Below are 23,220 nucleotides of genomic sequence, written 5' to 3' on the forward strand. Positions count from 1 at the left end.
TTTCAATGGTGTGTAAGTGGGAGAAGGGGAGGGAGCGGCGTGGAAGAGATTGGAGAGGGCGTCCTGCAGTGGGACTAGCCTGCAAGCAATGGTGACGGCGCCGTTGCCGTTCTCACCAAAGAAATACACCACAAGCCCGGTGGTGGTGGCTACATTGAGAATTTGGGGGCAGTGGAGACGGCATAGGGGAGGGACGGGAGCTTCGGTGCGGTCCCCGATAAGAAACAATCATAGGTTCGTTCCGGGGAGAATGGATGGGGGATTTGGAGCATGGCAAAGAGCTGGGGTAGTAGAACTAAGAGATCTATTTGTAGAGGGGATGTTTGCGAGTCTGGGAGCGCTGACGGAGAAATATGGGTTGCCCCAAGGGAATGCATTTCGGTATATGCAAGTGAGGGCTTTTGCGAGGCAACAGGTGAGGGAATTCCCGCAGCTCCCGACGCAGGAAGTGCAGGATAGAGTGATCTCAGAGACATGGGTGGGGGACAGTAAGGTGGCGGACATATACAGGGAGATGAGGGACGAGGGGGAGATCATGGTAGATGAGCTGAAAGGGAAATGGGAAGAACTGGGGGAGGAGATTGAGGAGGGACTGTGGGCTGATGCCCTACGTAGGGTAAACTCATCGTCCTCGTGTGTCAGGCTAAGCCTGATACAATTTAAGGTGCTACACAGGGCGCATATGACTGGAGCACGGCTTAGTAAATTTTGGGGGGTAGAGGATAGGTGTGCGAGATGCTCGAGAGGCCCAGCGAATCACACCCACATGTTCTGGTCATGCCCGGCACTACAGGGGTTCTGGGTGGGGGTGGCAAAGGTGCTTTCGAAGGTGGTGGGGGTCCGGGTCGAACCAAGCTGGGGGTTGGCTATATTTGGGGTTTCAGAAGAGCCGGGAGTGCAGGAGGCAAGAGAGGCTGACGTGTTGGCCTTTGCGTCCCTAGTAGCCCGGCGCAGGATATTGTTAATGTGGAAGGAAGCCAAACCCCCGGGTGTGGAGGCCTGGATAAACGACATGGCAGGGTTTATAAAGTTAGAACGGATTAAGTTTGTGTTAAGGGGTTCGGCTCAGGGGTTCACCAGGCGGTGGCAACCGTTCGTCGATTACCTCACAGAAAGATAGAAGGAATGGAAAAGAAGTAGACAACAGCAGCAACCCAGGGGGGAAGGGGGGGGAAAATCGAACGGACTCTCAGAGATGTTATTGTATATGTATAATATGTATAGGTATTTGTTATAGGTAATTGTATATTGGATTGTTGGATTGTATTTTTGGAGAGTATTTATTTTGGACAAGGCAGTTGCCATTTAGTTTTGTTTTTGTTTATATATTACTTATTTATTTGTTTAAAACTGGCCAGTTATTTATATTGCTTTATTGTTGTGTAAAAGAAACACTACGTATTGTTATGTTTGGCCAAAAAACTTGAATAAAATATATATTTTTTAAAAACAGCATAAGCAGCAAGTAATAAGACAGCGCTACGCGATTCCGCAACAAACGCATCAAGCTCTGCAGTCCTGCCACATCCAGCCATGAATGGTGATGGACAATTAAACTCACTGGAGGAAAGGCTCCTCAAATATCCCCATCCTCAATGATGGAGGAACCCAGCACATATGTGCAAAGGACAAGGCTGAGGCACTCACAACAATCTTCAGCCAGACGTGCTGAGTGGTTGATCAATCTCGGTCTCCTCCAAAGATGCCCAGCATCACAGATGTTTAGTCTTCAGCAAATACGATTCACTCCATGCGATATCAAGAAATGACTGGAGGCACTGGATACTGGGCCCTAACAACAGTACGGAGGACTTGTGCTCCAGAACTTGCCACATTCCGAGCCAAGCTACTCATTACAGCTACAACACTGGCATCTACCCGGCAAAGTGGAAAATTGCCCAGGTGTGTCCTGTGCACACAAAACAGGACAAATCCGACCCAGCCAATTACTGATCGATCGGTCTACCACCCTGTCCACCTGTGACTCCACCTTCAAGGAGCTATGAACCTGTACCATTGATCTTGGTGTTCTGTAATTATCCCCAACTCCCTACCATTAACTGAATAGGTCCTACCCTGATTTGATCTACCAAAATGCATCACCTCACATTTATCCAAATTAAACTCCATCTGCCATTGACCGGCCCACTGGCCCAATTGGTCAAGATCCTATCACAATCTTACATAACCTTCTTCACTGTCCGCTTTGCCACCAATCTTGATGTCATCTGCAAACTTACTAACCATTCCGCCTACATTCTCATCCAAATCATTTATGTAACAAATAACAGTGGGCCCAGCACCGATCCCCAAGGTACCCCACTGGTCACAGGCCTCCAGTTTGAAAAAACACTCTCCACAATCACCCTTTGACTTCGGTCGCCAAGCCAATTTTGTATCCAATTGGTTACCTCACCCTGAATCCCGCGAGATTTAACCTTTTGCAACAACCTCCATGCGGTACCTTCTTGAAGGCCTTGTCAAAGTCAATGTAGACAACATTGACCGCACTGCCCTCATCATTGGGGCAGCACGGTAGCATTGTGGATAGCACAATTGCTTCACAGCTCCAGGGTCCCAGGTTCGATTCCGGCTTGGGTCACTGTCTGTGCGGAGTCTGCACATCCTCCCAGTGTGTGAGTGGGTTTCCTCCGGGTGCTCCGGTTTCCTCCCACAGTCCAAAGATGTGCAGGTTAGGTGGATTGGCCATGATAAATTGCCCTTAGTGTCCAAAATTGCCCTTAGTGTTGGGTGGGGTTACTGGGTTATGGGGATAGGGTGGAGGTGTTGACCTTGGGTAGAATGCTCTTTCCAAGAGCCGGTGCACTCGATGGGCCGAATGGTCTCCTTCTGCGCTGTAAATTCTGTGATAATCTACCTTCTTAGTTACCCCTTCAAAAAACTCAATCAGGGTAGTGTCCTCCGTAGTTCCTCAGGGCAGTGTCCTAGAATCAACCATCTTGAGCTGCTTCATCATTGGCATCATAAGGTCAGAAGTGCAGATGTTTGTGAATGACTGCACAATGTTCAGCACCATTCGCGACTCCTCAGATAAATTCAGCAAGACCTGGACAATATCCAGGCTTGGGCTGACAAATGGTAAGTTACATTCGCGCCACACAAGTGCCAGGCAATGGCCATCTCCTACAAGAGGATCTAATCAACGCCCATGGCATTCAAAGGAACTACCATCGTCGAATCCCCCAACAATCAACTTCCTGGGGCATTACCATCGATCAGAATTGACAATTAAATTACTTTTAAATGGCCAGCACGGTGGCACTATGGGCAGCACGATGGCAAAGTGGTTAGCACGCCTTCCTCGCAGCTCCAGGGTTCCAGGTTCAATTCTGGCCTCTAGTGACTGTGTGGAGTTTGCACTTTCGCCCCGTGTCTGCGAGGGTTTCCTCCAGGTGCTCCATTTCCTCCTACTGTCCAAAGATGTGCAGGTTAGGTGGATTGGCCACGCTTAAATTGCTCCTTAGTGTTCAAAAGATTAAGTGCAGTTACTGGGTTACGGGATAGGGTGGAGGTGTGGGCTTAAATAGGGTGCTCTTTCCAATGGTCGGTGCAGACCCGATGGGTCGAATGGCCTCCTTCTGCACTGTAAATTCTATGATTCTAATTCTATGAGAAACTGAACTAGACTAGCCATATTAATAGTGTGGCTACCAGGACAGGTCAAAGGCTAGGAATTCTACAGCAAGTAATTCACCTCCTGACCCCCCCAAAACATGTCCACCATCTACAAGGCACAAGTCAGGAGAGTAATGGAGGTGTAATCCACGTGCCTGGATGAGTGCAGCTCCAACGACACTCACGGAGCTCGACACCATCCAAGACAAAGCAGCCCGCTTGATTGCGCCCCATTCCACAGCATTTAAACCCTACACCACCCGATCAACAGTAGCAGCCATGTGTACCACCCACAAGATGCACTGCAGTAACTCACCAAGGTTCCTTAGACAGTACCTTCCAAACCCACCGCCACTACCATCTAGGACAAGAGCAGCAGGTACCTAGATATCTGGGAACCCCACCACCTGGGGTTCCCCTCCAAGTCTCTCAACATTCTTTTTTTTAAAAAAAAATTTAGAGTACCCAATTCATTTTTTCCAATTAAGGGGCTATTTAACGTGGCCAATCCACCTACCCTGCACATCTTTGGGTTGTGGGGGCGAAACCCACGTAAACACGGGGAGAATGTGCAAACTCCACACGGACAGTGACCCAGAGCCGGGATCGAACCTGGGACCTCGGCGCAGTGAGGCAGCAGGACTAATCCACTGCGCCACCGTGCTGTCCCTCTCACCATCCTGACTTGGAAATATATCGCCATTCCTTCACTGTCGCTGGGGCAACATCCCAGAACTCCCTCCCTAATAGCATAATGGGTGTACCTACACCTCAAGGATTGCAGTGGTTGAAGAATGCAACTCACCACCACCTTCTGAAGGGCATCTAGGGATGGGCAATAAATGCTGGCCAAACCAGCGACGTCCACATCGCACAAACAAATTTTTGAAAAAGAACAATAAGACCATAAGACATAGGAGCAGAAGTAAGGCCATTCGGGCCATCGAGTCCACTCCACCTTTCAATCATGGCTGATTTCAACTCCATTTACCCGCTCTCTCTCCATAGCCCTTAATTCCTCGAGAAATCAAGAATTTATCAACTTCTGTCTTAAAGACACTCAACGTCATTCTCAGTAGGTGCAAGAAAGAAATCATAGCGAGTAAGTAGGAAATCATAATTTTACATGGGAGGATAAGTAACCTTATACGAGCAAATTGAAGTAGACACAAACTTATATCGCCTTAAATTAACAAGGGCAGGACTAACAACACCGATAACAATGTGTTCTGTACAATAATGGGAGGACACGGTGGCTTAGTACAAATGTCACTACACTAGAAATTTTCTGGGAACAGCGTTCAAATCTCATCAGGGGAGTTGAGGGAATTTAAATTCAATTAATAAATCTGGAATGTAAATGGGGAAACTATAACTGATGGTTCACTAATGTCCTTTAGGGAAGGGAATCTGCCATCCTTACCTGGTCTGGCCTACATGTGACTCCAGACACAGCAATATGGTTGACTCTTGACTGCAATGGCCTTACCATTAGGCAGGGGCAAAAAAATGCTGGCCTTGCAACACACATCCCACGAAGGAAGAAATAATACTCAGAAAAATTGCAAAAATAAGTGGCAATCAATATAAACTCATGTCTAGAATCGGGGGAGATCACAGAAACCGAAGTAGTGAATAAGATTAAGTTTTCTTCGATCCCGTCGAGAAAACCCATTGAAGGTAGCTGATCTGTCAATCTACTGATCAGAGCATTGTACTAAACCTCCAAGCTCAAGTGTCCTCAGGAAGCAAGAAAAAAGTTATAAGAACATAAGAACAGAAGAACTAAGAGCAGGAGTAGGCCATCTGGCCCCTCGAGCCTGCCCCACCATTCAATAAGATCATGGCTGATCTTTTGTGGACTCAGCTCCACTTTCCGGCCCAAACACCATAACCCTTAATCCCTTTATTCTTCAAAAAACTATCTCAATCTTAAAAACATTTAATGAAGGAGCCTCTACTGCTTCACTGGGCAAGGAATTCCATAGATTCACAACCCTTTGGGTGAAGAAATTCCTCCTAAACTCAGTCCGAAATCTACTTCCCCTTATTTTGAGGCTATGCCCCCTAGTTCTGCTTTCACCCGCCAGTGGAAACAACCTGCCCGCATCTATCCGATCTATTCCCTTCATAATCTTATATGTTTCTATAAGATCCCCCCTCATCCTTCTAAATTCCAACGAGTACAGTCCCAGTCTACTCAACCTCTCCTCGTAATCCAACCCCTTCAGCTCTGGGATTAACCCTAGTGAATCTCCTCTGCACACCCCCCAGCGCCAGTACGTCCTTTCTCAAGTAAGGAGACCAAAACTGAACACAATACTCCAGGTGTGGCCTCACTAACACCTTATACAATTGCAGCATAACCTCCCTAGTCTTAAACTCCATCCCTCTAGCAATGAAGGACAAAATTCCATTTGTCTTCTTAATCACCTGTTGCACCTGTAAACCAACTTTTTGCGACTCATGCACTAGCACACCCAGGTCTCTCTGCACAGCAGCATGCTTTAATATTTTATCATTTAAATAATATGATATTTTTTGCTGTTATTCCTACCAAAATGGATAACCTCACATTTGTCAACAATGTATTCCATCTGCCAGACACTAGCCCATTCACTTAGCCTATCCAAATCCCTCTGCAGACTTCCAGTATCCTCTGCACTTTTTGCTTTACCACTTATCTTAGCGTCGTCTGCAAACTTGGACACATTGCCCTTGGTCCCCAACTCCAAATCATCTCTGTAAATTGTGAACAGTTGTGGGCCCAACACTGATCCCGGAGGGACACCACTAGCTACTGATTGCCAACCAGAGAAACACCCATTAATCCCCACTCTTTGCTTTCTATTAATTAACCAATCCTCTATCCATGCTACTACTTTCCCCTTAATACCATGCATCTTTATCTTATGCAGTAACCTTTTGTGTGCCACCTTGTCAAAGGCTTTCTGGAAATCCAGATATACCACATCCATTGGCTCCTCATTATCTACCGCACTGTTAATGTCCTCAAAAAATTCCACTAAATTAGTTAGGCACGACCTGCCCTTTATGAACCCATGCTGCGTCTGCCCAATGGGACAATTTCCATCCAGATGCCTCGCTATTTCTTCCTTGATGATAGATTCCAGCATCTTCCCTACTACCGAAGTTAAGCTCACTGGCCTATAATTACCCGCTTTCTGCCTACCTCCTTTTTTAAACAGTGGTGTCACATTTGCTAATTTCCAATCCGCCGGGACCACCCCAGAGTCTAGTGAATTTTCACTAGTGCATTTGCAATTTCCCTAGCCATCTCTTTTAGCACTCTGGGATGCATTCCATCAGGTCCAGGAGACTTGTCTACCTTTAGTCCCATTAGCTTGTCCATCACTATCTCCTTGGTGATAACAATCCTCTCAAGGTCCTCACCTGTCAGAGCCTGATTTCCATCAGTCACTGGCATGTTATTTGTGTCTTCCACTGTGAAGACCGACCCAAAAAACCTGTTCAGTTCCTCAGCCATTTCCTCATCTCCCATTATTAAATCTCCCTTCTCATCCTCTAAAGGACCAATATTTACCTGAGCCACTCTTTTTTGTTTTATATATTTGTAGAAACTTTTACTATCTGTTTTTATACTCTGAGCAAGTTTACTCTCGTAATCTATCTTACTCTTCTTTGTAGCTTTTTTAGTAGCTTTCTGTTGGTATAACACTTTGCTGAGCACTGTGAAAAATCACTTGGAAGGTTCTCCACTGGTCCTCAACTGTTTCACCATAAAGTCTTTGCTCCCAGTCTACCTTAGCTAGTTCTCTCATCACATTGTAATCTCCTTTGTTTAAGCACAAAATACTAGTGCTTGATTTTACCTTCTCACCTTCCATCTGTATTTTAAATTCCACCATATTGTGATCGCTCCTTCCGAGAGGATCCCTAACTAGGAGATCCTGAATCAATCCTGCCTCATTACACAGGACCAGATCTAGGACCGCTTGTTCCCTCGTAGGTTCCATTACATACTGTTCGACGAAACTATCGCGGATACATTCTATAAACGCCTTCTCAAGGCTGCCTTGACCGACCTGGTTAAACCAATCAACATGTAGATTAAAATCCCCCATGATAACTGCTGTACCATTTCTACATGCATCAGTTATTTCTTTGTTTATTGCCTGCCCCACCATAATGTTACTATTTGGTGGCCTATAGACTACTCCTATCAGTGGCTTTTTCACCTTACTATTCCTGATTTCCACCCAAATAGATTCAACCTTATCCTCCATAGCACCAATGTCATCCCTTACTGTTGCCCGGATGTCATCCTTAAATAACAGAGCTACACCACCTCCCTTACCATCCACTCTGTCCTTCCGAATAGTTTGATACCCTTGGATATTTAACTCCCAGTCGTGACCATCCTTTAACCATGTTTCAGTAATGGCCACTAAATCATAGTCATTCACGATGATTTGCGCCATCAACTCATTTACCTTATTCCGAATACTACGAGCATTCAGGTAAAATACACTTATGTTGGCTTTTTTACCTCTGTTCTGAATCTTAACACCTCGATCAGTAACCTCTCCTAAGTTATATTTCCTCTTAACCTTTCTCCTAATTTTCCTTGTCGTCGAACCCATATCTTCATGTAACAACCTGCCGCGTCGCTTACTATTAATGTTTTCACTTCCTGTTTCATTCCTTTTAGTATTCCTGGTCCTAGTCACTGAGCTCCTGGTCCTATTCACTGATTTTTGACTATGGCTTCTCTGCCTTACACTTTCCCCCTTACTGCCTTTTGTTTCTGTCCCTGTTTTACTACCTTCCAACTTCCTGCATCGGTTCCCATCCCCCTGCCACATTAGTTTAAACTCTCCCCAACAGCTCTAGCAAACACCCCCCCCCCCCCCCACCAGGACATCGGTTCCAGTCCTGCCCAGGTGCAGACCGTCCGGTTTGTACTGGTCCCACCTCCCCCAGAACCGGTACCAATGTCCCAGGAATTTGAATCCCTCCCTCTTGCACCATCTCTCCATCTCTCGAGCCACGCATTCATCCTATCTATCCTGACATTCCTACTCTGACTAGCCCGTGGCACTGGTAGCAATCCTGAGATTACTACCTTTGAGGTCCTACTTTTTAGTTTAACTCCTAACTCCCTAAATTCAGCTTGTAGGACCTCGTCCCGTTTTTTACCTATATGTTTGGTGCCTATGTGTACCACCACAGCTGGCTGTTCACCCTCCCCTCCCCAGAATGTCCTGCAACCGCTCCGAGACATCCTTGACCCTTGCACCAGGGAGGCAACATACCATCCTGGAGTCTCGATTGCGTCCGCAGAACCGCCTGTCTATTCCCCTTACAATTGAGTCCCCTATCACTATAGCCCTGCCATTCGTCTTCCTGCCCAGCTGCGCAGCAGAGCCAGCCACGGTGCCATGAACCTGGCTGCTGCTGCCTTCCTTGGTGAGCCATCTCCCTCAACAGTATCCAAAGCAGTATATCTGTTTTGCAGGGAGATGACCGCAGAGGACACCTGCACTGCCTTCCTACTCTTGCTCTGTCTTTTGGTCACCCATTTTCTATCTCCCTCAGTACCTTTCACCTGCGGTGTGACCAACTCGCTAAACGTGCTATCCACGACGTCCTCAGCATCGCGGATGCTCCAAAGTGAGTCCATCCGCAGCTCCAGAGCCGTCAAGCGGTCTAACAGGCGCTGCAACTGGACACACTTCTTGCACGTGAAGGAGCCAGGGACAGTGGAAGTGTCCCTGAGCTCCCACATCGCACACGAGGAGCATGACACGGGTCTGAGATCTCCTGCCATGTTCTTAAACCTTCGGTTAACTTCAACAATTACAATTTACCAAAAAAAATTAAATAAATAAACTAAGAAAAAAATATATCAATATACCAATGAAAAGAAAAAGAAAACAGAAACACTACTTACCAGTCACTGACCTCGAGCCTTCCTCTTGATCTTCACAGCGGTTGTTTTTTTTTGGTTAGAGGAAGGGGTAGGGAGGGAAACACTGAAGTGTTTCAGGTTTAAGTGTCACTTGACAACAGCTCCTCCACAAACTACCTTCAAATTAGGGTGACCACGACGGAGGTATGCAAAGTTCCCTTGCAACACCAATCAGCAGCTCCGCTCTACTGCCCTCTGCTGGATGCTGGTCTTCACTCGAACAGCTAGGGTCTCTAGCTCAGGTACACCTTCAATTTAGGGTGACGACGGAGGTATGCAAATTTCCCTTGCAACACCAATCAGCAGCTCCGCTCTACTGCCCTTATGATTAAGTCCAGTTTTAAAGATTAACTTCCTGCTTTTGCTAAGTAAGTTTCAGTTTAAAGGCTGAAGTTTCAGTTTCAGTTCAATTCTCATGAAATGAAAAACATAAGATAGCATTTTAGTTATAAGGTGTTTCAGCAGAGACCCAAGCTGTCCTTATAAGTTAGCTAGGAAGGACCTAAAGAGAGAGCTAAGAGCCAGGAGGCGACATGAGAAGGTAGGATCAAGGATAACCCTAAAGCTTTCTATAGGTATGTCAGGAATAAAAGAATGACTAGGGTAAGAGTAGGGCCAGTCAACGACAGTAGTGGGAAGTTGTGCGTGGAGTCCGAGCAGATAGGAGGTGCGTTAAATGAATATTTTTCGTCAGTATTCGCACAGGAAAAAGACAATGTTGACGAGGCAAACACTGAGATACAGGCTACTAGACTAGAAGGGCTTAAGGTTCATAAGGAGGAGGTGTTAGCATAAGGAAAGTGTGAAAATAGATACGTCCCCTGGGCCGGATGGGATTTATCCTAAGATTCTCTGGGAAGCTAGGGAGGAAATTGCAGAGCCTTTGGCTTTGATCTTTATGTCGTCATTGCCTACAGGAATAGTGCCAGAAGACTGGAGGATAGCAAATGACGTCCTCTTGTTCAAGAAGGGGAGCAGAGACAACCCCGGTAACGATAGACCAGTGAGCCTTACTTCTGTTGTGGGCAAAGTTTTGGAAAGATTTATAAGAGATAGGATTTATAATCATCTAGAAAAGAATAGTTTGATTAGGGATAGTCAAACGGTTTTGTGAAGGTCCTGCCTCACAAACCTTATTGAGTTCTTTGAGAAGGTGACCAAACAGGTGGACGAGGGTAAAGCAGTTGATGTGGTGTATATGGATTTCAGTAAAGCATTTGAGAAGGTTCCCCACGGTAGGCTATTGCAGAAAATACGGAGGCATGGGATTCAGGGTGATTTAGCAGTTTGGATCAGAAATTGGCTAGCTGGAAGAAGACAAAGGATGGTGGTTGATGGGAAATGTTCAGACTGGAGTCCAGTTACTAGTGGTGTACCACAAGGATCTGTTTTGGGGCCACTGCTGTTTGTCATTTTTATAAATGACCTGGAGGAGGGCGTAGAAGGATGAGTGAGTAAATTTGCAGATGACACTAAAGTCGGTGGAGTTGTGGACAGTGCGGAAGGATGTTACAAGTCACAGAGGGACATAGATAAGCTGCAGCGCTGGGCTGAGAGGTGGCAAATGGAGTTTAATGCAGAAAAGTGTGAGGTGATTCATTTTGGAAGGAGTACAAAACTCTGGTGCGGCCGCATTTGGAGTATTGCGTGCAATTCTGGTCGCCGCATTATAGGAAGGATGTGGAAGCATTGGGAAGGGTGCAGAAGAGATTTACCAGAATGTTGCCTGGTATGGACGGAAGATCTTATGGGGAAAGGCTGAGGGACTTGAGGCTGTTTTCGTCAGAGAGAAGAAGGTTAAGAGGTGACTTAATTGAGGCATACAAGATGATCAGAGGATTGGATAGGGTGGACAGTGAGAGCCTTTCCCTCGGATGGTGATGTCTAGCACGAGGGGACATAGCTTTAAATTGAGGGGAGATAGATACAAGACAGATGTCAGAGGTAGGTTCTTTACTCAGAGAGTAGTAAGGGCATGGAATGCCCTGCCTGCAACAGTAGTGGATTCGCCAACATTAAGGGCATTCAAATGTTCATTGGATAAGACATATGGACGATAAGGGAATAGTGTAGATGAGCTTTAGAGTGGTTTCACAGGTTGGCGCAACATCGAGGGCCGAAGGGCCTGTACTGCGCTGTAATGTTCTATGTTGTACAATCAATCTCATAACTCTGACATATCCACGGATGTGTTTTGCCTATCAAGTCAAGAAGCTAAAATTTTAGACAGTGACTCTTGCAGGACAATTACATAATGTTGCTGTAGAAACACCCAACCCCGCCGCCCCAGGTTCCCTGAACTGACACTAGTTGAATGACAGGTTTGACAGTTTGGTCAAAAAGAAGTTTGGGGCAGTAATTCTTCTCAAAGCTGAACATCAATTCCCTAGCATGCAAGGAGCACAGGAACAGGTCAACTTTGTAGTCAGTGATGAAGTGGCGCTTCTCATTACTGTCCTTGAAGGAAGGTGACAGTGGAGATTGAGAGTGGATTTCCCTCTTCCCAACGTGGTGGAGATTACCAAGTGTTATGTGAAGCTGGTGTACGTTGGTATGAGGGGCAAATTGCTGAAGGCACAGTAGGAAAGTAGTTGAAATCCATGAAATATCAAAGGAAAATTTTAAAATATTTCATTATTCTCACTGAATATATATTCCACTGAGAAACAAAAACTCCACCAGAAAGTGATCCATTCAAAGGCAGTATTACATTAAAAGGGGATTATAATGTCATGAAGAGTGGCAAGCCCGAGGATTGTTTTCAGAAACCACCATAAAACTGATAGGAGAACTTAGAATAAGAGTAAACCAGCATGAAATGTAAAAACATAGTCAGATCTTCGCCACATATTTAAAAAGGAGGAAAGTAGTAAAACAAACTGGGAAATAAGAAAAAGACAGACATTTCGAGACAACGGCTTCCATCGTTACACCAAAGCTTTTAGCTTATTTGATTCACTTCATGTACGTGAGCTCACTGGCTCCAGAGTGAAAAGAATTTTGTTTGGAGGTTGGTCTTGAGATTTACCCGAGAGCTACTTTTTATTTTCAGAGACAACGTTTTGGTTATTCTCACGAACTCTTTTAGGACTAGTCACATGGTAACATTACCTCCTGTATTTTGGTTGACATATGGGATATTTGGATTCGCACAGAAGCAGAATTTAAGCACTATCCCTCCTTGAAGCCACAACACACATGGAAAGCATTAATTTCCTAGACACCATAGTATTTTTATTGGCACAAGAAAACAACAGGTATAAGTTTGCAACAAATGTTTTTTTCAAAATAACTGACACTTTCATACACAAGCCATTACCCTAAACACACTTTCCGCGGACTTGCGAGGTCACAGCTAATGCAGTTTCATCACATCTGCACGATTGCTGTTTTCACAAGTTCCAAACTTGCAGCCAACCTTTGTGTGTAGAAGTGTTTTCTAATTTCATTCCTGAAACATCTGGTTCCAACTTTTAGATTAAGCTCCCTAGCCCTAGACTTCCCTAATTTTCTTTACCTCATTATATTTTCATTAAAACAGTGATTACACTTAAAGTATTTCATTGACCGTAAAGCACTTTGGGATGTCCTACAGCCATAAAAAGCATTATAAAATTGCCAGTCATCCATTACTATTTGGGATCTTAGTAAATGAAAAATGGTTGCATGTGCATCTCTAGCAGTCACTACATCTCATGTAATTCAGTTTACAAAACGCTTTGAGATGTGAATCTTTATTAAATAAAGTAGTTGAGTATTATCCAATTAACAGTCTGCAGTAAACACTTAATTTTCACCCGCGTATTAGCTCCAGCCTTAAGCTAAAGAATCACTACAGTGCAGGAGGAGGCCAGTCGGCCCATCGAGTCTGCGCCAACCCTCCAAAAAAGAACCCCATCTAGGCCCACTCCACCGCCCTATCCCCGTAACCGCATCTAATTTTTGGAGACCAAGGGGCAATTGATCATGGCCAATCCACCTAACCTGCGCATCTTTGGACTATAGGACAAAATGAGAGCACCCAAAGAAACCCACAAAGACACTGGGAGAACATGCAAATCCCACACAAATCACACGGTCAAAATCGAACTTGGGCCCCTAGTGCTGTAAGGCAGCAGTGCTAACCACTGTGCCACCATGTCGCCCCTTGCAAGTAATTTATTATCTCAGTGACTTTAGTTTTCCTGGCTCTCTGTTAGCCGAGTGTTCCTTTGACACGTTTAAATCTCTTTCTTTGTATTAGGACACAATTTCTTCTGAACACCAGGATTTAATACTTTACTACTTAAATATATTCTATTCCTCTATTTTCCGACAAGTGAATACTCTCACTTCCTCAGTATATTCCATCTGCCACCTTCCTACCCATTCTCAATTTATCTATATTCCTTTGAGGACTCACAGCTTGTTTCCCACCTAGCTATCAACAATCAAACAAGGATCATCAACAAATGAATACAGTAAACAAATAACTTCATCCAAGTTATTGAGTGTAAATAGCTGAGGGTACAGCACTAACCTTTACGGCACCCTATTAACGGCCTGTTAATCTGCAAATTCCCATTTACTCCTACTCCATTTTTTGTCCTCTATCCATGCCAATATATCACCCCACCCAATACTTTTCAAACCTCTGGCACCATTCCAGATTCTAGGGAATTCTGGAAGATCAAATGACCTCTTTCAAAATCCTAGGAGGAAGGCCATCAGGCACAAGCGATTGGTCAGATGTTAGTCCCATTAATTTCTCAAAAACCCTTTTACTAATATTAATATACTATACCTTAATTAGACCATAAAGAGTTCTGGTCACCATACTATAGAGTGGATTTAGAAGCACTGGAGAGGGTGCAGAGAGGATTTACAAGGATACCAGAAATGCATGTGTATAAATATCAGGGAGGATCGACAGGCTGGGTTTCTTTTCTGTTGAAAAAAGAAGGTTGACGGGGGAAATAATAAAGATCTTTAAAATTCTGAAGGTTTTTGACAAAGTGGATACAGAGGAAATGTTTCCACTTCTGTGCAAGAGGGTAACCAGGGGTTATCGATAGAAGGTAGTCACCAAGAAATCCTATTGGGAATTGAGAAGATTCATTACCCAGAAAGTGAAACTACCGACTACAGCGAGTGGCCAGAGTGAGTGGCACAGATGCTTCCAGGGGAAACTACACAAGCATGTGCGTGAGAATGGAATCTCAGAATTGTTATGGTGCAGGAGGCCATTCGGCCCATGGTGTCTGCACAAGCCCTCCGAATGAGTAACTCATGATATGATTCCCCCACCTTCTCTCTGTAACCGTACACATCCTTCCTTTTCAGATAACTATCCCTCCCTCCTGAATTCTTCAATTGGTCCTGCCTTCTCTCGCAGAGTAAAAACATTTCTCCTTATATTACTTTTGCTTCTTTACTAATTACTTTAATAAATTAATAATCTGCGCCCCTTTATTCTCGATCCTTACAAGTGGGAACAGTACAGACCACTCAGGATTTTTAATACCTATAATCAAACCTGCTCTCAACCTTCATTTCTCAATAAAACAATCCTAACTTCTCCAGTCTATCCTCATAACTGAAGTTCCTCATAAGTGAAACCAGTCTTGTGAATCTTTTTGCATTCTCTCCAATGTTTTCACATCTTTCCTAAAGTGTGGTGCCCAGAACTGGACACAATGCTCTGAGGCCAAACTAGCGACTGATACAAATTCACATAAACCTGCTTGTTCTTGCACTAATCTAACTCTAATCCTAATGTCCCTGTTAATATAGCCCAGAATACAATCCTGCCCTGCCACCTTCATTGATATATGCATATATACACCCAGGCCTCTCTGCTCCTGCACACCCTTTCTTTAATATTGTCTATCCATGTTCTTTCTCACAAAATAAATCACCTCTCACTTTTCTCAATTGACCTTCATCTACCATTTGTCAGCCTCTTCCACCAATTTGTCCATGTCTCTTTGAAGCTCTACAGTATCTTCCTCAGTTCACAATGCCTCCAATTCTTCCATAGAATCCCGACAGTGCAGAGGGCGGCCATTCTGCCTATTGAGTCTACACCAATCCTCTGAAGGAGTACTGTACCTCAACCCACTCTCCCCACCCTATCCCCGTAACCCCACACATTGATCATGGCCAATTTATCTAACTTGCACATCTTTTGATGTGTCACCTTCGAACTTTGAAATTGCGCCAAGGTGTAGGTCATCATAAAATATCAGAAAAATACTGACCACACGGGAACTACTTCCTCAACCTTTCTCAGTCAAAAAAACATCAATCACCCATTACTGTGTTTCCTGTCGCTCAGCCAATTTTATATCCACGTTGCTATTGTCCCTTTTATTCCATGAGCTATAAACTTTGCTCACCAATCTGTTGTGTGGCACTGTATCGAATGCCTTTTGAAGTCCATATACAGCATTATCCTCATCTACCCGCTCTGTTAAAGCCTCAAAAAACTGCAGCAAGTTAGTCAAACACGATTTACCTGTATCATGATTACTGATATGGTTCTGGAGGTCTTGTGGGGCTGTGGTAGCAACCCTCACCACTTTGTTTATGTACTGGCAGAAGCTCTTGTAAACTGTGTAAATATTCCCTCCTGGTTTATTTTCACAATTTTTTTCCCTCCACTGATTCTTTGGTCATCCTTTGTTGGTTTCCAGAACTCTCCCGATCTTACGTGTAACACCTCTTTTTTACAATTCCTTTTGTTGTGCAGACACAGGAATGTAGTATTTCAAACCACCAGAACAAATTATATTGCAGGAGAAAAGAGTGCCAACTGATTAGTTCTCCAGGGCCATGCCTTGGCCATTAGGCTCCCCAAGCTCCCAGGGAATTCAAATTATTGAATCTGCCGCCACCTCAATCTCAGGCAGTGTATTTGAGATCTGAATCACATTCAGTAGAAAGAATTTATATGTCAACTTTAGTGAAAGAACCATTCAGCTTCGGTGTCCTTTAAACCTTCGGAAAATGGGAATAGTTTCTCCCCAACTATTCTGTCCATACGTCTCTTGATTTTGAACACCTTTATCAAATCTCCTCAACTTTCTCTTCTTAAAGGGAAACTGTCTCAGTTTCTCCAATTATAACTGAAACCCTCTTGTTCAGAACTCTATGTCTCCATTTATAAAGGTGAGGCAAGAGTGACTGCCTTTGACATCAAGGCAGCATTTAGGAGCCCAGCTAAACTGGAGTCAATGAGAATCAGGGCGAAAGCCTTTGGCTGGTTGGAGTCATACTTGGCACAAAGGAATATGGTTGTGGTGGTTGAAAGTCAATCATCTCAGCTCCAGAATATCACTGCAGGAGTTCCTCAGGGCAGCTTCTTAGGCCCAACCATTTTCAGCTGCTTCATGAATGACCTTCCTTCCATCATAAGGCCAGAAGTGGGGATGTTTGCTGATAATTGCACAATGTTCAGCACCATTCGTGACACCTCAGATGCTGAAGTAGTCCACGTGCAACTATTGTCCAATGCTGACAATATCCAGGCTTGGGCTGACAAGTGACAAATAACATTCGCAACACACAACCATTGCCAATTGTCGCAAGATATCATCTGGTTCAATAATATCCTTTTGGGAAGGCAATCTGCAATCCTTACCTGTTCTGTGACTCTTGACCCACAGCAATGGTTCTTAAATGCCCTCGAAACCACTACAAAGCCTAAAAAGGCATTAAACTGGACGGTTTAATAAGTTACTCCTTACTAACACCTGGGGACGGTGCCAAATTTGGGAGAGCTGTCCCACCATGTCTTTAATCTCATATCCCCCACTCTACCATTACCATCAAGCCAGGGTAATAATCCTGGTTCCTTTTTAAAAAATTTCATAATAAAATACCCAATTTTTTCCCCCCCCAATTAAGGGGCAATTTAGCGTAGCCAATCCACCTACCCAGCACATCTTCGGGTTGTGGGGGTGAGACCCACGCAGACATAGGAGAATGTGCAAACACTACACGGACAGCGACCTGGGATCAAACCAGGGTCCTCGGCGCCGTGAAACAGCAGTACTAATCACTGCACCACCTTGCTGCCCCAGATTAATCATGATTTTTGACCATGATTTTGACCAAGAATGAAGAGGGTGTGCCAGGAGCAGCCCCAGGCAAACCTGATACTAAGGTGTCAACCCAGTGAAGTTACAACACAGGACCACTGGAATGCCAAACAGGAGCAGTTAGACAGAGCCAAGTGATCCACACCCAATGGATGAAATCCAAGCTCTGTAGTCCTGCCACATTTAGTTATGAATGGTGGTAGACAACTAAACAACTAAGACAACTAACATCAGGGCAAAAGACAAGGCTGAAACATTCCACGAATAGTACTGAAGAATAGTGCTCCAGAGCTAGCCATGTCCCTAGCCAAACTGTTCCAGTACAGCTACAACACTGACATCTACCCAACAATGTGGAAAAATGAACAGCTATGAGCTGCACACAGTCCTGTACACACAGCAGGACAGCTCCAACCTGGCCAATTACCACCCTATCAGTCTATTCTTGATCAAAGTGATGGAAGCAGTCATCAACAATGCTATCAAGTGGCACTTACTCAACAATAGCCCGCTCACTGACCCTCAGTTTGGGTTCCACCAAGGCCACTCGACTCCTGACCTCATTATAGTCTTGGTTCAAGCACTGACAAAAGAGTTGAACTCCATAGGTGAGCTGAGGGCGGCTGACCTCGACATCAAGGTAGCATTTGACTGACTATATCATCAAGGAGCCCAAACAAAACTGGAGTCAATGTGAATCAGGAAGAAAATTCTCCACTGGTTGGAGCCATACCTAGTTCAAAGAAAGATGGTTGTGGTGGTTGGAGATCAATCATCACAGTTCCAGAACATCACTGCATGAGTTCCTCAAGGTAATGTCCTAGGCTGAACCATCTTCGCCGTTTCATCAATGACCTCCACTCCTTCATAAGATCAAGTGGGGACGTTTGCTAATCATCCATGTTCAGCACCATCCATGATTCCTCAGATACTGAAGCAGTCCATGCTCATTTATAGGAAGACATGCTCAACAATCCGAATTGGGCTGATCTCGTGCCAAGCAATAACCATCTCCAACACGAGAGAATCTAAGCATCTCCACTTGACATTCAATTGGCTGAATCCACTACCATCAACATCCTGGAAGCTCTCGACCAGAAACTGCGCAGGACAGCCATATAAATACTGTGCCTACAAGAACAGGTCACAGGCTGGAAATACACCTCCCGACTCAACCCGCTTGCTTTGATCAACATTAAGACAAAAATCGCAATTAGTGCTCGGTATCACAACATCAGATATCCAGCTTTCACTGAAAGACAGAGTGGCCCCCAAAGAAGCATCAGGTGGAATAAAGGAGCAAATTCCGTTCCTCTGGCGAATGGGATATGCAGCACCAGAGCACGGAGTAGATTGGATGTGAAAGGAAAGTGGGGCAAAGTGGTCCCAGTAGTCAGTCTAAATGGGCTTACAAGTATTCAGATTGTCAAACAATGTCGCCATTCCTGGTATGAGGAAACACAAATAGGACGACAGGCTAGAACAATGCATAATCGTGTGCAATATGATAAGTGCTTAAAATTATGAAAGATAAAACAAGGTGGATAGAAGCAGACTGGTTACATTAGTTAAGGGATCAAGGATAAGGAACCAGAAATACAAGATTAAACAGAAGGGTTTTAGAACAGATAGCAAAAGGAAGGTCTTCACACAGTTGCTGGATTATAGAGTTCATTTCCCAAGTTAGGGGTTAAGGCAATAACTATCAACATTCAAAATAAAATTCCTATCTAAAATTAGGTAGGAAGGTGAATGGGTAACTGTAATTAGGACCAGTTGCCTAAGTGGAGAATAAACACATTGCTGCTGTGTTGCAACTTTAAGTATTTCTTTATGTAACCGCATGATTAGAACTTCAAGCCTAGCTTAGAACCACAATGATGGGTAGAGATAGGTGGATAAATCATCATAAAGTATCCTGCAACCATCAAAGCCAATCCCATGGTACAGGCAAAGAAGCCAAGAAGTAGGCTACACACCACCAGATCATGTTCTGACATGACAACCTTAAACACTCCAGCATTTGGTTGAACATCTGAATGCATCATAACCTGTGACTAACTTGCCAGCCACTAACAAAGACACAACATTTCTGGATAAACAACAAAACAAAGATATCAATTCTTAAATCAGTAACAATTAACTTTTAACTAGAATACTTGAAATAAATGTGTTTGACTGCAGACTATGTTGCAAATAACTTTTACACAAGGCAAATATTTACCCAGGTTGGGAAAAAACTGATGCTTCAAGGTGAGGCCATACAGGAGCGAGAATGGTCACTTGGAATGTATTCAATGTTGTGATGGTAAGCGTCGGAAAGAGAGATGGTCCTTTCACTATTTTATTTCCAGTGTCAGCCTGCTCAATTGGTGCTGAATCGCCCAATTCGAGGAGGAAGAAACGTTCGAACATATCAGGAAGAACATCTTGTCTCAGCGATAAATGTATGGAATGGTCTGCCAGGGAGAGGAGCAGAGGCAAATACATTAGGATGGTTCAAGATACAGTTGGATGCGGTGAGGGAGGGGTTAATCTAACAGGAGTAAGATCAGTGTGAACAGATCAGCTGGAACTTCACCACCATCTTCACCTCTTGTATATTTCTTTCAAGTTGAATGCTACAACATGAATTTCCTGGATAAAAAGTACTTTAAAAAGTAGGAAAGTACAAAATTCCCACAAATTCGGAATTAATGCGCATGTTTGACAATGAAGCCTGTGGCTTCCCGGAAAACAAATTTGCAACCTTATCCACAGTATCTGAAGGAAAGGGCTAATGAGAGAAACAAAGGCAAATCAATTCAAACTGTGATAGACGCTTGGTAACAAGTTCACCAGCTACCAACCGCAAAGAAAAGGAAGAAAACTATTGTAGCAAGTTATATGCATACAATCTTCCTGTGCATTGCAGTGACAATGAGCTTGCCAGGTTTAAGTTGAGGTTATTGGGCACAATATGGGCTGTAACAATTCTATGGTCCACTCCTATGTGCAGTTTCTGGGTAACAAGTTTACCTTCTTTGTTAAGCTTTATTCAATACAAAAGGATAATGTTAAACATATTTTCTCAATCCCACATACCAATACAAACGGATACAAATGGAGAGGGTGGAGGTGACAGCAAGATAAGATGCAGCAGGGGCAGGAAGGGACAGAACTTATGCAGGAGCAAGAGTGTGGCTGGGCAGGGTGAGAGTTTGGGAGGGGAGAGAGCTGTGAGAGAATAACGGAGTATGAACAACTGTTCAAAGGCACCACCTGTGACTGCTCCAGATGTTTGAAAATTAATTTTATCTAAAGCTATTAAAATATCAGGATAAAATATTTCTTCCTAGTTTTCTTTTCCTTCAATTGATATCATGTGAAAAGCACCATCTTGAATCTGTCAAGCAAAAACCATCACCCACGTTAGGCCAGGAAGAATTCAAAAAGAGAATATGAAATCAATACCTGTCCAATAAACATCATTGGAATTCAGTTCAATACGGTCTCATTAACAACCCAAATCACTTTCACACAAGCAGCACAATTTTTGTAATGAATATAAACCAGTTGGTTGTTGTTTATCTAAAAGTTGTGGATATGCTTTGCAGAAAACGTTAGATTGCTGAAAACAAACAGGTCACAGATATTCACTTTGCTCTACTTCCAAAAAAACAATTTACACAGATTTCATTGGAGTTGGCTAAGATCCACAGAAAGAGTAACCATGATGCAATCATAATGACAGCGCAGCCCTTGTGAAAGTCTCTCTGAAATAAATACTTTTATTGACAAGTTTGTTGCTAGCTTTTTGAAGGGCAGAGACTCATTTGGCGTCATAAATTTCCCTCTCCTCCCACCCAGTGTAGGTAAATTAAGAGTCTTACCTTTGCAAGAAATTTTGTGTACATCATCAGGTGCTTTTCAGTGGCAATATCTGAACTCTCATCAACAACCAGAGAATGAACTCTGGCGTGTTTTAATGCTATTAAGTTTTCTGCCTCAACAGGTTCATTAAGAGCTGCAACAAACTGCCAGCTATAATTTTTACTTCTGTGGCGTCTACCCAATGACACACCATGGCTCTCTATTAACCTAAAATAAAAAATTATTGTCAGAAAGAGATGGAAACAGCACAGAAGGGAAAAAGAATCTGCAGAAACAGTATTTACCTGTGCAAACTTTTGGCTTTGGATATGGGTAACTGTTCCTTGATTAGCCAAAGGACATTTCTGAGGAGGTGGACAACGTCCTCTTTCGAGTCACTGTTCAGAGCATCAGTAAACAGCGCCTTCTCCCAATTGGCTGCATTTAATGGTACAGACAGCGCCTGAAGATGTTCCCGACTGGCCAGATGGCGAAGCAAGTAATCTTTTTTCCACCCACCTTGTGGTTGAGACCTACCACTTGTCCACTCAGTGTCAGTAATGCTATTATCAACACAGACTCTAAAATAGAACACATCAAATAAAAATGTGGTGCATAATATTAAGGATTTTTTGATAATGCCCGCTTGTTAGTTATGCTTACTTGCAATAGCACTTGTTCTGTTGCTCATCATATAGAAAGCAGAACAATCGTGGGTCCATCTGAATCCATGACTTTATTCCACAATTACTTCCTTTACATTTTCTCATCGCTCCAAAATCAATGTCAGACGTTTCCTTCAATTCTTCATCAAAACAATTGGTATAGCTATCAGCTACTTTGTCATCATCTTCATCAATCTCATGGCCATTAGCAAAATCGCCTTCAGCATTCTGCAAAGGAAAGATGTGGAGATTGCATTTCAAGTGATCGTTTTTAAAACTAAATCATTAAAAACATTTTTTTTTTTAAAAATCAAAATTATTACCTCAGGTGATCTTGTAGTTTTACGGTGAAACAATTCTAAAATAGAGCGATGCATTGTATGTCCATCCAAACTGGAAAAATGTGAAACATGGAAGTTAAAAATAAAATACGAAATGCTTAAATAAAAGAATGATAAATTTTAAATGTGTTTTTATCCTTTCTGCTTCTGTGAACAATAAGAGCTTTTAAATCATTTGACCGGTTTCAGTATTTTGGCTTTTCCATTAATAGTTAAATATCTACGTGGTTTCCTAAATTTAGAACACACTTTTTAAGCACTGTCTTCACTAATGCTGCAATTCCAAATCAATCAATTAGATAGTTAAATAAGCGTATTACCCAAGACACGCATTCTAGGAAGCTACTAAATTTGAACCATTCATACAGCAACTTAACCCATGTTTTGGTAATTCCGAGACACTGGGGCTCTTCGGTACCATTGGAATTAATGGAATGGATTGCCGGCAATAGCAAATATTGCAAAGATATTAGAAGAGCTAGTAATTGTGAAAACGAAGAAACATATTCAAAAAACAGCCCCATTCCTTATACGTCTGTAATAGAAATAAACTCAAAAAGAAATCTTATTGGCTATCTTTATCCAATCAACAACTAATTTTCTATTATTCAATCATACAAACACACTAAACACCATCACAAATCATGTGTTCAATTTCATCACAATTCTTTGCAGCCTTTGCACAATAACAT

General features: G+C 43.4%; 1 protein-coding gene across 3 annotated transcripts in view; it reads right to left on the reverse strand.

The window, feature by feature from the left end:
- The window catches only part of nckipsd (NCK interacting protein with SH3 domain), a 429,686-nt gene that overhangs the window by 395,146 nt on the left and 11,320 nt on the right, over window positions 1-23,220 (reverse strand). For 2 of the 3 annotated variants that reach the window (XM_072471985.1, XM_072471986.1), the window contains exons 2-5: window positions 22,511-22,580; window positions 22,186-22,415; window positions 21,828-22,103; window positions 21,543-21,750 (exon numbers count right to left, since the gene is read on the reverse strand). The exons of the other annotated variant lie outside the window; for it this stretch is intronic. In XM_072471985.1, the coding sequence (XP_072328086.1) occupies window positions 21,543-21,750; window positions 21,828-22,103; window positions 22,186-22,415; window positions 22,511-22,580 (784 nt within the window). The remainder of the gene's footprint in view (window positions 1-21,542; window positions 21,751-21,827; window positions 22,104-22,185; window positions 22,416-22,510; window positions 22,581-23,220) is intronic. 3 annotated transcript variants of the gene reach the window in all.

The sequence above is a fragment of the Scyliorhinus torazame genome, chromosome 13 (genome assembly GCF_047496885.1).
Source record: "Scyliorhinus torazame isolate Kashiwa2021f chromosome 13, sScyTor2.1, whole genome shotgun sequence".
NCBI lineage: Eukaryota > Metazoa > Chordata > Chondrichthyes > Carcharhiniformes > Scyliorhinidae > Scyliorhinus > Scyliorhinus torazame.